At 41.9% G+C, this 15,379-nt stretch overlaps 1 protein-coding gene across 1 annotated transcript in view; it reads left to right on the top strand.

The window, feature by feature from the left end:
* Window positions 1-15,379, top strand: part of ank1b (ankyrin 1, erythrocytic b) — a 62,402-nt gene that overhangs the window by 22,958 nt on the left and 24,065 nt on the right. The window contains exons 2-13 of the mRNA XM_034546478.1: window positions 7,417-7,518; window positions 10,185-10,283; window positions 10,892-10,990; window positions 11,252-11,350; window positions 11,553-11,738; window positions 12,522-12,620; window positions 12,855-12,953; window positions 13,111-13,209; window positions 13,692-13,889; window positions 14,335-14,433; window positions 14,571-14,669; window positions 15,149-15,247. Coding sequence (XP_034402369.1) covers window positions 7,417-7,518; window positions 10,185-10,283; window positions 10,892-10,990; window positions 11,252-11,350; window positions 11,553-11,738; window positions 12,522-12,620; window positions 12,855-12,953; window positions 13,111-13,209; window positions 13,692-13,889; window positions 14,335-14,433; window positions 14,571-14,669; window positions 15,149-15,247 — 1,377 coding nt within the window. The remainder of the gene's footprint in view (window positions 1-7,416; window positions 7,519-10,184; window positions 10,284-10,891; window positions 10,991-11,251; window positions 11,351-11,552; window positions 11,739-12,521; window positions 12,621-12,854; window positions 12,954-13,110; window positions 13,210-13,691; window positions 13,890-14,334; window positions 14,434-14,570; window positions 14,670-15,148; window positions 15,248-15,379) is intronic.

Raw genomic sequence — 15,379 nt, forward strand, 5'->3', positions numbered from 1 at the left:
TGTCCGCGTTCTGCACCGTGCAGGTTTCAGCAGGTTTAGAGGTCAACTTCTCCGCGCATCTGTGGGGGAGGATTTCATTAACACTTCCACTGTTCGCGGCTGATGTCCCACTAGAACAACCAATGATAAAAACATGAGCACAGCTGGTACTGAAAAACCACAAAGTGGCTTGCAAGATAAGGCTTCTTTTTTTATACAGTTCTGGGTGTGTGATAACACACATCCCTCTGTTTTGGCTTCTTGTTGTGCTCACTGTGAGATATACCTGACAGCAGGGGCCTGCAAGGTGTCTACTACCCGGGCCTCCTGCTGTCAGAGCCTGCAAAGTAAATCTACCGCTATTTTACGTGTGTGTGTGTGTGTGTGTGTGTGTGTGTGTGTGTGTGTGTGTGTGTGTGTGTGAGATCGCTTGAGTCTCTCTCTCTTTGTGGTCGATGTGGGTCTTTGTTGAAACCCATGAGGGTTCATTATTGTGATCCATCTCCCTCCTTGTTAGTGCCAACACTAATATACTGTGGCGTCTGTGCAGCTATTTTTGGTTTCACTGTGCTTGCGCGTGTGTTTGCAAGGTGATTTGTCATCATATGCATATTTAGCATTATGTGGCCACCATTTTTCTTTTATCTACACTTGACTGTCCACCAGGATTGGTCACAATACACCCACAATATGCCGTTTCAGTTCATGCAACATGCAGCGCACAACCTACTAGCTAGATCTCTCTGTAGAAAATGGATTGGAATTTCTTTTTTAATGTTTGTTATAATAAAGACATGTTTACTTCTCTCGCTCTCATTTCTTTGTTCCCCCCCCCCCCCCCCTCCCCTCTTGTCTGTATCTCGCTCCTGTTTTCTGCTTTCTAATTAATGATGTTCGACTGTGAAAACAACCGTGTTGAACTTCCTACAAACTCACATTTACAAACCAATGTGTTTTGTTTTCAGCGATGGAGACGGCCGACATAGAGACACTAAGGAACAGGCTAGTTATAGGTATATATATTTATTGTTTACAGTAATTCAATGGTCCCATAGCTAAATTAAAGTACTCAAATATTATAAGGTAAATATGTACATATTTGTTGGCCCATATTGCCTTTGTGTGGCATACTACTCCTTACTATCATTTGTTGTTTAGATATGAGGCGTGACCATTCTCACAAATACTATAAGAATGTGGGTGAGAGTGATCCTGTGATGAAGATCTGCATCTTATTAGCCATAACCGTTCTTGACATAAACAATGAGAATGATAAAGAAATGAACGAGGGAGTTTTACAAAATATACAGTTAGTATTTGGATAGAATGGTACAAACCAATCAAAAAGCATAAAATAGTGTATTGCTTGTCTTTATTTTTAAGCATTCCTTCATACTGAGCCTTAAACATATCCTCTGTCTGTGCCAGCAGTAATAATACAGTGTAGTAGTAGTATTATTATTATTAGTAGTAGTAGTAGTAGTAGTAGTAGTAGTAGTAGTAGTAGTATTAGTAGTAGTAGTAGTACATATTGCTACGAGCACCAGAAGTTACAGTGTGAAGGAGATGAGATGCATGTTGAACGGGGGAAGAAGTCCCAACTTGAAGTGTCACAAGGACTCATTTCACAAGAGAGCTGTCGATATATCAAATGTTCTGCCAGTGACGTCGGTCAGAGAAACCCCAGTGCAGAGAACCATCACATGTACAGAGAACCACCACATGGTGCAGAGAACCACCACATGTACAGAGAACCACCACATGGTGCAGAGAACCATCACATGTACAGAGAACCACCACATGTACAGAGAACCACCATATGTACAGAGAACCACCACATGGTGCAGAGAACCACCACATGTACAGATAACTACCACATGTACAGAGAACCACCACATGTACAGAGAACCACCACATGTACAGAGAACCACCACATGTACAGAGAACCACCACATGTACAGAGAACCACCACATGGTGCAGAGAACCACCACATGTACAGAGAACCACCACATGGTGCAGAGAACCACCACATGTACAGAGAACCACCACATGTACAGAGAACCACCACATGGTGCAGAGAACCATCACATGTACAGAGAACCACCACATGGTGCAGAGAACCACCACATGGTGCAGAGAACCACCACATGTACAGAGAACCATCACATGTACAGAGAACCACCACATGGTGCAGAGAACCACCATATGTACAGAGAACCACCACATGTACAGAGAACCATCACATGGTGCAGAGAACCACCACATGTACAGAGAACCACCACATGGTGCAGAGAACCACCACATGTACAGAGAACCATCACATGTACAGAGAACCACCACATGGTGCAGAGAACCACCACATGTACAGAGAACCATCACATGGTGCAGAGAACCACCACATGTACAGAGAACCACCACATGGTGCAGAGAACCACCACATGGTGCAGAGAACCACCACATGTACAGAGAACCACCACATGTACAGAGAACCACCACATGGTGCAGAGAACCACCACATGGTGCAGAGAACCACCACATGTACAGAGAACCACCACATGGTGCAGAGAACCACATGCTTTCGTGACACAGAGTCTGTGATGCTCAGAGATTGAATGTCTTCCAATAGTGAACAGTGCAAGTAGCCTGCAGCCAGGAAAATATGAGTCCTTCAATATCCCAACGTTTATGAACACGTTTTGCTCATTCTCACATCATTAGATCAGTAATACAATGTAAAAGATTTACACCAACAACAGTTTACTTAACAGCTTATATTTTGACATAATCACCCAGTCAGTGCCGTATGTTTCCGAGATGGCATGAGGCGTTAGTCATCTTGTGTGTTTCTGTCATTATGTGCCAGACCATTTTTCAGCATATGTGTGTGTTTGTATGTTTGTGTGCAAAAATGTAACTGATGAATATCGAAGGACACGGATACCTCTAATCAATGGCTTCAACCTTCTTTCCTTTCCATTTCCATGTGTGTACAGGGATGTAGTTTGGCCTCGATATTAGTATCTACCTCTTCTGGCTTTTTTTCATGTCTCTATGACTATTTTTGGGTCGGCATGGAGCTTATGAGTCTGTGTTTAGTTGTGAGGATATTCAATCATATTTGTGTGGGTTGGCCACATTCGAGGAACAAGGAGAACAGGATCGTAACGCAAAGAGAAGAGTAGACCGTATGCACTTCATGGTGACTCTATACGACAAAGTGGGGATTAACAAAGTATTCTATCCATCTATATCACCTGGATGTGAGTTTATAGATTTGAGGCCATACCACATGCAGATTGAAATATGAAGTTCTGTTTTCATGACATTTGGACTATATGCTAATATTGTATTATATGCAAGTTAAAAAAAGTTAGTTCACTGATTAGCTTAAAAGGTTTCAAGTAACAGTAGATCAGTGTGAATATTGAATGCATATCATGTCCAGCACTAATCTCTTATTAACCAATTGTAATATGAGATATCATAGTCTTGAGTCATATCACTCTCGAAGTCTTGAGGATTTAGCTCCACCCCTCTAACACCGATAAAAAAGCAATATCCGGGTGATGCTAAATAACCTTTTAGTCTTCCGTCAAACCGTTTACATGTTGCTCTTTTGGTTTTCGTCGGTCTGCCATTAACAGTCTGGTCTGGTCTTGGTGTTGTCTCGGCTGGTGTGTGTTGTCTTAGGCTCATGTGGTTCTGACTTGTCCGTCAGGTCAGTATTGTGGACTCTGAGAGGTTGGCTCTTTAATAACAGAGTAAATATGATGTTTGTTTATATCCTTGTACACACTTTGCTTATTCCCTCAACACTTTATTTGTGTGGGGTTTCTGAAGGCTTGGCAAAAAGAATGTCAGCTTTTCTATGTCTTGTATTGACATGACCTATGAATATTTCTACTGACATTGGAAGATTGACATTTACCTCGAGACAACATTAGAACATCAGCAGTAGTCACACATTTACATCTGATAAATTAAACTGACCTCACTGGCAGATTTTCTTTCTTGATAAAAGTCTGATTTAAAAACTTGGTACACAATCCATTTTCCTCTGGACTGATGTGGTGATCGTCGTGTTGCTGCTGCTCCTGTTCATGTTGTTGTGTTCAGGAAAACTGCTGCGTTGTTGTGACTTTGCGAAAGTTTGTGTGTTCTTCCCCAGTGCTTGTGTCTCCTCCCCTCTGTGTATTGTAATATTGACTTGTAGATGTGCTGTGCGCTGATTTACTATTCAGACCATTAACATGTCATATTTATGATTGCCTGGATTAGATGTGTTCACTCTGATGATATGCATGTCTGATTTGTTTTTCATTTTACTCACGTGAGTTAATATATCTGTAAGACGACGTCTGCTTCACTTTTATCACAAACTGTACACTGACCTGGGTTATTTTTTGTTGAAGTCTATTTCTTAATTGGATAATCACTGGAAAACACATCTTCTGAAAGGACAATGGTGCCTCTGACAGTTTTATATTCACAATGTATGAGCTTGACAACATTATTTAAAATGTAAACCCAATCATAATCAATTGTACACTTCCCTACATTCTCAAACTCAAAACATCTGGTCCACTTGAGTAATAATATGAAGTGTGAAGAGATTCATATGTTTGTATAGACAGAGGTAGATATTGTCCATTAAGAGTGTGAAATTGAAAATCTATAAATCTCTCCACTGCAGCAGATCATATTGGCTCAGTGTTTGTGAATTGGCTTGGCAATCACAAATCAGTGTATCACCTATCTTACACACAGTATACACATCTTAATAATACATATTAATCACCTGAGGCAGTAGACTATGGGATACAATGTTAAATCCACACATTTCCATGTTGAGGTCACAAATACACATTTTCAATTCCATAATACCTTTTCAGCATATTGTACTTTTAAGTGGACTTCTGCGCCTCCTCCTTGCTCTGTTTTCAGGCTTTTGGAAATCTAGTTTATGATTGGAGGCTTTGGCCAATCACAGGTGATTTCAGAGAGCGGGTGTTTAAGCCTTCTGCTAACCGGCTCACAGCTCACGGTAGCTCACGGCATTCGATACCACTTGAATTGCAATATCCTGAAAGGTTATTATGGAATGTTAGACCAATTCTGCCCAAAAGATGGCCGTAGCAATAATTCATTTAACACTCCTGCTTAACGTTTCTTCCCAGGGTTATTTGATCCATATATTACCAAAAAAAAGGGTGATGTTATTAATAAATCCGGGAATATAAAGTAGAATGTGTGAGTCAGAGACAGAGGGGGAAATGGACAGAATGGGAGAGGCAGCCGGAAAAGACAGATCAGATTGAGGTACAGGCAAAGTACGGGATGAAGTGTTATAGTAATCTGGTTATTTGGTGTAACGGGCACGATGATTACGAATCAAGTGAGCTTCCCAGGATGGACGTACAGCCTTAATCTCTGTGATAGAGGGAAGAATGAAAGGAAAGAAGGATGGAGGGGGGAGTGGTAAAACAAACAGAAAAAGAGAGAGATCGAACTGCAGCGCTGAGCAGAGAGCAGAATGGATTCCAGCCTCCCTCCCTCTCTCCCTCCCTCTCTCTCTCCCTCCCTCTCTCTTTTTCTCTCTCTCCCTCTCTCTTTTTCTCTCTCTCTCTCTCTCTTTCTCCTACACAAACGCACTCAAGTTGACCAGCACTCATTAACGTGATGATAAACGAACAGAGAGAACTGGTTCATGAAGCAGTGGGGGTGGAGTCATGGGGATGCAGGTGGAGGCTATGATCAGTCTTACATCACATTTCATGAACAAAATCATAGCACAGGTGAAGAGAAATATACAAAGAGTGTGTAATATTTGCAGCTGAACACGAAGCGTCACGCCGGCTTTAAAAACACACAATGTGAGAGTATTGACAGTCAGAGAAACAAGTGACCACATCATGTAAAAGTATACGCTGCAAACGAGACTTTGTACAGAATCCGTTTTCTTCTTGTGTACGAGTTTCTTTAATTCTAGAATATTCCTAAGGATCTCTGCATAATGTGAATGACACCTAAAGCACACCAGGGGTTGTTAAGTTGGAGAGGCTCCTGTCACCGACTGTTTGAAGTCCTGTCTCTCAGCACTCTTGGCTGAGTCATGTCTAGCTCTCGTGTTCAAAGCAAAGAGATGAGATAGTGAATTTATACTTCCCCGACATTTATGGGCTGCAGGAAGAGAAGAAAATAGAGGCACGCAGGGAAAGAAACACTTCAAAGGATACTAGTGGACCAAATGGTGTTTATTTACAACACATGTAATTATTAGTTTCTTATCCGCACCAGCTGCGGAAAAGAAACCCTTCATATACCTGTAGAAAATATGCGGTGGCAGGCCCCATACCTCTGAAAAGAATCGCATTAATTAGTACGGGTTTCTTTGATGTTTATTGAAAGTACGATCATTTACAATGTTCCACATGGATTTCTTAAAGAATAAATAGATTTGTTTTCATGGAAAGAAAAAGTCTCTGAGTGGTCGAAAGTCAGAGGAATTATTTCTTAATATTCCTAACATTGTGATTTAATTTGAATTGAAAGGAGTTTGACTAATAAAGAAATCTTAATAAAGGGAATAAATTGGAAGGGAAAGATACAGGTGTTGATTTAGGGAAGGTAGGTTGATGGGGAGGAGACCAAATAATAATGTGTTTGTCACGAAAAACCTATTGCAATGCATGGTGCACAAAAACAAAGAATATTTGGCATTGAAGTCATTTGAAAAGCGTTGGCATATCTTTCAGAAATTCAGTGTAATTGAACCACTTGAGAATAACATCTCAAACGGATACATAGTGTTGCCGTTGACAAGGAGGGCGCACAGAGGGTCAAACGGGACGCCACGCGCTATTTCCCCCTCAGGGCATCGGAAAACTCTCTCTGTGCCGGTCAGCCGTATTTACACTATCGGCTGATGAATGAATTCAGAGGTGGGCGTACAAACACTGACGCACACCGAGACACAAACCACAGGAGCCTTCCTCGGAGATCAGACGGGCAGACAGCGCAGCTCGTGGCGGAGTGTGCTCGGCTGTGAACGCCTGCCAAACTCACAGTGTGGGCGAAGCCTTTTTAGCCTCTAACAGAGGGCAGGAGAGCCCGTGAACGTAGTATCGCATCTCCTGCATATAGCCTTGTGCCTTGCCTTCGAGTGATTGTCATATCATTGTAATGGATGGAGAGACGTAACCTGACTGAAGCTTTTAGTGAAACTGCATCCTGATATCAAGGGCTTGTGGTATATCTTGGAGGAACAGCTGATGTCGAGCAAGTGTTTGTGTATATTTCAGAGCTGTTGATGTTGGCATACACGTGCAATGTGTGTGCTGTTGGTGTAGGAGGAATGAATGTGTGGGTAACGTGTTGAGATGTTACGTACGTGCTCTCCTCTCCTTTTTTACCAGTTCTCTTCCTCTTCGTTGCAGGCCGATGCATCTACCAGCTTCCTGCGTGCGGCTCGCTCAGGGAACCTGGACAAGGCTCATGATCACTTGAAGAATGGACTCAACATCAACATAGCCAATCAAGTAAGATCATGCTGTTTTTTGTGCATGTGTTGTCCGTCGTGTCAGTGGGAGCAGAAAAGAAAGCCAACCACAGATTTAAATGAAAGAAACGGTGGCATTAAAGTCAATTACAACATTTTGTACTTTTTTAGACTGCAGTCTAGTAACCAGAAACCAAGTCTAGGATGAAATAGTTCTGCTGAGCCACGTCACCAGCAGACCAAGGCATGGGAACTTTATTGCTCGGGGTTGTTAATGTTCCTCAGGAGAAATGTCCAATGTTGCAGGTCTAGATGATATGTTTTTCAACTTAATAAGCTCTTTTCCTTGAAACCAACTTTGAGTTTATTAATTCATGCCCAGGGCAGCCAATTGGAAAACAAATACAGGTTTGCTCAGTGCCTTTTGGCTCACTTTTGTTTTGAGCATAAATATTGCATCATAATACTGTATATGTGGGGACCCACCTGTTGTGAGACCAGTGAGACGCACCTTTTATCTCGGGCCACAATAAGCCAAAAAGTCTCATATGCTTAACAAATATACCAGATATAATACGTATAACACATTTCAAGAATAAAGAACCCTTCCAAACTATCTTCTCAACATATTTGTTTGCCACAGGTAGAATATGTATTGTGACTTATACGTTGATCAAATGTATGAGACTGTCGTTCTCAAAAAGGTTTTTGGCCTCTTGCACTACTGTCTGAGACTATGTACAGTATGTCTTCGTCCCCCCACTGTGGGAAAGAAATAAGCTTTCACGGAATGTTACTTAGGAACCTCATTTTACTCCTCTGAGATACAACATACTGTTTTAGCCTTGAAAGGAACTTTGGGATTTGAATGCAACACATAATGTCACTATTATCTCGATGGAATGCCATTCTCCAGTATCAGCAAAATATGTTAAATAAGAGACTCAAAAAGAAAATGAAAAATGCACGACTCCTTAGACCTCTTGATTCTCTGTCTTTTGTGTAAAGTGGTCCCATGAATAATTAAGTGTATTAGATTATAATCCCCTCAATCTTCAGCCCCACTGTCTGCGCACTTACACCGTGTTGCATCATGGCCATAAAACAACAGTTTAAGACGACTGGATATCCTGAGACATGAATGTGATCACGTGTGTTTGGACACATACAGCAACCAGCTTGTTAGTAAGTTGTTGTTTTCGGGATGGCTGCGGAGTGGGGAGTGATGTTTGGTGAATGACGAGACAAGTGCTTTTATACTCAGACAAAACGCTGTCAGTGAGATGGAGGTCTGGGCACCGAGACTGAACGCAGCAATCTGTGCTCTGCTATTAATGCAATCATGCACCCGCATGTGAGAGACAAGAGGAGACGCAGGAGAAAGACGACTATTGACGTGACGGAAATGTTTTGCACAATACTCAAGAGTCCTTAACATATGCCTATTGAGATTGTCATCAACCAGATCATTAATATGTTTATGATCTACAATATTTCAATTTCATGCCCCCCAACCATGTGATTAATTATATTTCTAAAGGCCATTAATGTGACTCTCTAAATGAAATATGTCCCTCCATTTCCCCACTCCCCTATTTTTCTTGTAATGGATTGATGGCTCTTTACTGAGGACTGAGGGAAGGGTATTATTGTTTTTTATATGTGATTTATGTGATTCTGCAGCTATAGCCTGTCCTTGTCCTACCTACACCTCTGCAGGCGCTCTCTCTCTCTCGCTCTCTCTCTGTCTGTCTTTACCTGTATTCATTGAAGTCTCTAACTGCCGACCATTGATGTGCTAGTGTCTGTCTGTTTATACATGTTTGTGGAGCGTGTGTTAATGGGCTTTGAAAGTGATATTGCTCTCTCTTCAGTGTGTTCAGGCACACCACAGTTAACAGTGTGTTTCCCACCCCTCTGCGCATGCTCGCTGAGAGACTTTCGTTACCCGTTTGAATTGAGTGACACCGCAGTATATGAGGGGATGCCTGCGAACAGTGTGGATAACTGAGACTCCTGGTGGCCAGATTGGGTACAGCCAGCAGCTTCGACTTTACCAGTACAATATGTAGCCAGCCACCCAGAGAGACAATGGGACAGACAGAAGGACAAGCAGGAGTCCCCCTGCTGTCGTGAGTTAATCTGTCAGGATCTCGACGAGCGATGTTCTGCGCAGCCCGAGAAAATGGGCATATGTTGCAGTGCACGAGACTGAAGAGCTAAACTTCCATCCGTAGGGAGGTTTTCATTTAACGCAGGAACTTGGGAGTTTGGAGATGTTTAGTATCACAAATCAAACACATTCCAGTCTGCTGCAATAAGAGCGCATTCTGAAAGGTCTTGAGGTACTCTTTGTCAGTGGTTGTAGCCGAGACCACAGTGATCCGTGAAGGTCAAGGAGGGGACAAGACCAAAGGTCTTCGCACATATCCGTAGAAGGTAGAATGTGTTACTCCACACGTTGTGTGTTGAGTAAAACCACAATTTACTTTGCCCTGAGAGATGTGATATCACGTTTCAGTTAATGTGCACTGGGATTATAATAATCCTGATTATGAACAGGATTATCATGCTACTGTATTACTAAAACTTTAAGGTACGATATAATGCTGTGTTTAAGCCAACGCTCATGCCTCAAGAGCATGTTGTATCCTATATGTTTCCCATACATTTAATGTGACTAAATCTCCTCGTCTTCTCCCTAAGAATGGTCTCAACGGGTTGCACCTGGCCTCGAAAGAAGGTCATGTCAAAATGGTCCTGGAGCTACTGCACTCTGGCATTGAGCTGGAGGCCACCACCAAGGTAGCTTGTTCCCTCTGTATACGTACTTATCTAAATGAAATGAATAAAGCACATTTATTGTCACACCTTCCCAACACTTTGCTGAATTTCAACGACGGTCTGAGCTAATTCAGTTTCACTGCAGCTGTAGCAAGCAGCAACAACAACAATTGTGTAAAAGAATAGCGGTGTAAGAGTACATCATTTCATATGAATCTCACATCAGCAATAAGAAATACATTTTTAAAAAGAAATGCAATATATGAAAAAAACAACAATGATTGAGCCAACTATACGTAATCCGCAATGGACAGGTGTTAATATCATGTTGTGCAACCTTAACTGTAAAATGTGTATTTAATAACTAATAATAATGTGGTTTTCATTGTCATAAGGGACAGAAAAGGCTGAGGTTTGCCTCTTTCATCGTCACATATTTTCCTTATATACTTGATGATTACACTAGATGTAGTTCAGTGTCGATTTCCTATTGTAGAGATCTAGGCCATTATGTTGCAATCATTCTCTTTTTTTGTGCGTGTGTGTGTGTATGTGTCTGTGTGTGTGTGTGTGTGCGTGTGTGTGTGTGTGTGTGTGTGTGTGTGTGTGTGTGTGTGTGTGACCTCCAGAAAGGGAACACGGCTCTCCATATCGCAGCGCTGGCAGGGCAGGAGAAAGTGGTGGCTGAGCTCGTCAACTATGGTGCCAACGTCAATGCCCAGTCACACGTGAGTCACGGCGAGCTTTGAGTGAAGAGAAGCGTGTCTGTGTATGCATCAGCTGACCACATATTTTCAGACAAGGACTGTGGGTTTCTGTAAAGATAAACACCTATTAATTATGTGTTGCTCAGTGTCAATTGACAGTACGCATGAGGATGTGTGTTCCTTCTTTTTTTTTCCTGATATTGCTTCTTGTAATATGGGGGCCATGTCATTGTGTGTTTGTGTGCATGTAACTATGCATAATATATGTGTGTGCCCTTACAGAAAGGGTTCAGTCCTCTCTACATGGCCGCACAGGAGAATCACTTAGAGGTGGTAAAGTTCCTGCTCGAGAACGGTGCCAATCAGAGTCTCCCAACCGAGGTCCGTTAAAACACAGTTATTGTTTTTTCATGGAATAATGTGTGTGTATTTCAGGCTACAAGATATTGCATATTTCACTGTATCTGCTCATAGAATATAATATTGCAGGGTGTCTTCATTATTTTCTCTTCCATGCCACTTTCTGACCTCCCTCTTTTTTCGGTCATCGCTCCTCTCCCTCCCCCGCTGTCCCCTCCTCCAGGACGGCTTCACCCCCCTGGCAGTAGCCCTCCAGCAGGGCCATGAAAACGTTGTGGCGCTGCTCATCAACTATGGCACCAAGGGCAAGGTCCGCCTCCCAGCACTGCACATCGCCGCACGAAACGACGACACGCGCACCGCCGCCGTGCTCCTGCAGAACGATCCAAACGCTGATGTTCTCAGCAAGGTAGACGCTCACTGAGATTGTGTGCACTGCTGCAAAGGTTGACTACGTGTACAATGATAATGCAATCAGGCAAAAAGCCATCTGTCTGATGATGATTTTTAGCCTCCGGGGGCAGAGGACAATATTTTGGGGGTTCCTGAGCCAAGACTTCCTCTTCCATGTGCCGGTTATCGTTTATTGTCCGATAAGCAACTTGAGTTGCGAAAATGGAGTTGCAGTTGAGAGAGGATTAATCTCTATAAACAGATATCTGCATATGAATTAAGATAACGTTCCTTTAAAAAGCTAAATTAACCCCGTGGGTTCAGAGTTTGTGTTTCGGCCAACGCTTTCTGCCTCATTTGCTCTCCACACAGACTTTTTACCTGGATTCAAACAAAGCTCGCTCAAACATGATTGGTCAATAGTACAACCAGTATGTTTTCATCACCAAAACCGTGTCCCGTTGGCTAAAGATTCTGCATTCATATGCAGATGAATGTTTTTAGAGATCATTAAAAAAGATTAAAAAAAGAAAAACACATTGCATGAGCAGAAACAACACATTTACAATGAGCTGTCCTCAAATGAAAAGAAAATGATCTTCAAAGCACACAGTTATAAAATCCTTTGGGCTAATGTCTGACTGTTCTCTCTAAAGTTAATCTAACTTTAGTCTTACTTTAATCTGTGTCATGCACGTTGTTCTAACCTCGTTTTTTTTAATCGTGATATAAATAGATTGTTGTTTTCCTTATTTATACCTCATTCTCACACTTTCCCATTATGTCTCCTTCTCTGTAGACTGGTTTCACGCCTCTCCATATCGCAGCCCATTATGAGAACATGAGCGTAGCCCAGTTGCTGCTGAACAGAGGAGCCAATGTAAACTTCACCCCCAAGGTCAGTTTGTCAACAGTGAAGAAATGATGACTGCGGTTCAAACCTAGAGAAGAGGATTATAAAAGATAACAAAATCGTAACAGTACACTTCCAAATGCATTTATTTACTTATTTTTTCAATGGATCAGCTTCCATTATACTTTTGTCTTGCCATATTTGACACTGGAGACTTGATGCATTGATTACAAATTGTGTTGATTAATACAGTGAACTTATTTCTCGCTACTTCTCTAGAATGGCATCACACCCATTCATATAGCCGCCAGGAGGGGCAATGTGATGATGGTCAGACTACTGCTGGACAGAGGAGCACAGATCGATGCCGTAACTAAGGTAGTTTACTGTTCAGCTCCACTCTGCTCTGGCATTTTGTCACTTATGCATGCCCAACGCTTTACAGATATCAATTCCCTCCATCTGTCTTCCTCCCTGCTGAAATGCTCAATTCTGGTTCTGATGTTGTTTACCCCTTTCCAATTTCTCTTTGTAGGATGAGCTGACTCCTCTCCACTGTGCAGCCAGGAATGGCCATGCTCGCATCATTGAGATCCTCCTGGAACATGGTGCTCCCATCCAAGCCAAAACAAAGGTAGATGCTGTATAATCAGCAATGGTCATCGGGGTGTACTGTTCAACACAGATTTGTGTGAATCTCTATCTCATTACTGAGTGAGAGTCCACATTTTATGACAGGTGATTCTCCCAAGGCCAACAGAAAATCGTCATGTTAACCCAACGTCCTAGAAACCTGCACGCTTTCATCCATCTTCGGTCTGTTTACTAAGCATCCTAGAGCCATCTAGATATTATTGCCACTTGCAAGTCATTTTAGTACAGTGTGTTAGGTCTGGGCGATAAGGAGAAAATCAAATATCCCAATATTTTTGACCAAATACCTCAATGTTGTGTGACCACATGATAGGGTTGACAATTGGTGCTTAACAACATATTTACACAATTATTTAAAACGTAGTCTTATAGACTATGTGCTTCATACAGCATGATACATGCCCATCCCCTTTTTTCTCTCCCTAACCGTTCCCTCTGCGTCCCATTCTTTCTATCTTGCAGAACGGTCTGTCCCCCATCCACATGGCAGCTCAGGGGGATCACATGGACTGTGTCAGGCAGCTACTGCAGTACAACGCTGAGATCGATGATATCACGCTGGACCATTTAACCCCTCTTCATGTAGCAGCCCACTGTGGTCACCATCGGATGGCCAAAGTCCTACTGGACAAGGGGGCCAAAGCCAACGCACGAGCTCTGGTAGGTTCTTTTTTGTTGTTGTCTTGTTTATTTAGATGACTTTTCTAATATTTAAAGTTAACCATCAATCAAGATGGTCATAGTGATCGTCTGGTGTCTATTGTCATCTTTATGTTGAGAGGAAATACATGGCCAATTTATTGATTTACTTTTATAGGTATAGTTTACCCATTTATCATGATATTTGTGCTAATAATATGTTCATAAAGGGGATGCAAATATATTTTTACTGAACTGAAGTCGTGCAAAAACTTAAAAATAAAACCAATCTTTAAAACGCCCGCTTTAGTGTTTCAGTCTGTATTCATTTGGCAGTGCACGACATCAGACACTGTAGGGAGACAACTGGGATATTAAGTAAAGTAATGCTGTCAAAACATATATAATAAGTGGTTATAAAGTGATTGTGGCTTCAGGACATGAACTATTGCCACTGTGTTTCCAGAATGGCTTCACACCTCTCCATATTGCCTGCAAGAAGAACCACATGCGGTCCATGGACCTGCTGCTCAAGCACTCTGCTTCCCTAGAAGCTGTCACAGAGGTGAGACGGTGTGACCACCAGGGACCGGCTCTGAAAATGAACAATTAGCCACTCTTTGGAAGTACAGGAAAAGTTCTCACCCAAGTGGCCTTCAGGAGCCTTGGTGACCTTCTCTGTCTGTGTTTCTTTGCATGCAGTCTGGTCTCACTCCTCTTCATGTAGCAGCATTCATGGGCCATCTGAACATCGTAAAGAACCTTCTCCAGAGAGGGGCTTCACCTAATGCTTCCAATGTGGTGAGAACCCCTTTTCCAACCCAACACTGAACAAGTCCTTCATAATTTATATTCTCTTTTTTCTTTTCTTTTTTACTCTGTCCAGCATTGTCAGTTTTTATGCAATTCACATTCAGCTGCACGACAAAGAGTTACCTCTCTGTGGGTTCACATTTTTAAGAAAGAACACATTTCACGATAAATGTAATAATTAATTATTTGAGAAGATTCATTTTGTTGGTCAAATGTTATTATTATTATTTGTTTTGCCAGATATAAAAATACAAAATATATTGCCTAATGAGTATGAATTGTTTCTAAATTACTGATATTTATAGACTGGTCTGAACGATATATGGGTTTTTACTTTACTACCTTGTTACTTGGTTTACTAACTGTTCGAAATGTAGTAATTGACTAATAACTTGAAAATCTAATTTTCATACTTATATTATTAAGTCATTTAAATGACCTGGTTGACCTTTATTCTTCTAAACCAGAAAGTGGAGACTCCCCTCCACATGGCCGCCAGAGCAGGACACTGTGAAGTTGCTCAGTTCCTGCTGCAGAACGCGGCGCAAGCGGACGCTAGGGCTAAGGTACGAGCCACGAAGTCGTGATCTAGTCGTCCCAACGTTAAACAAACAAACGGCATCAAAGGTTGAATAAAGCCGGCTGGTATTGCGAATCATTACCAACTACTTTATGATACCTATTTCCCTGTTTAATTC

Source organism: Cyclopterus lumpus, chromosome 12, assembly GCF_009769545.1.
Source record: "Cyclopterus lumpus isolate fCycLum1 chromosome 12, fCycLum1.pri, whole genome shotgun sequence".
Lineage (NCBI taxonomy): Eukaryota > Metazoa > Chordata > Actinopteri > Perciformes > Cyclopteridae > Cyclopterus > Cyclopterus lumpus.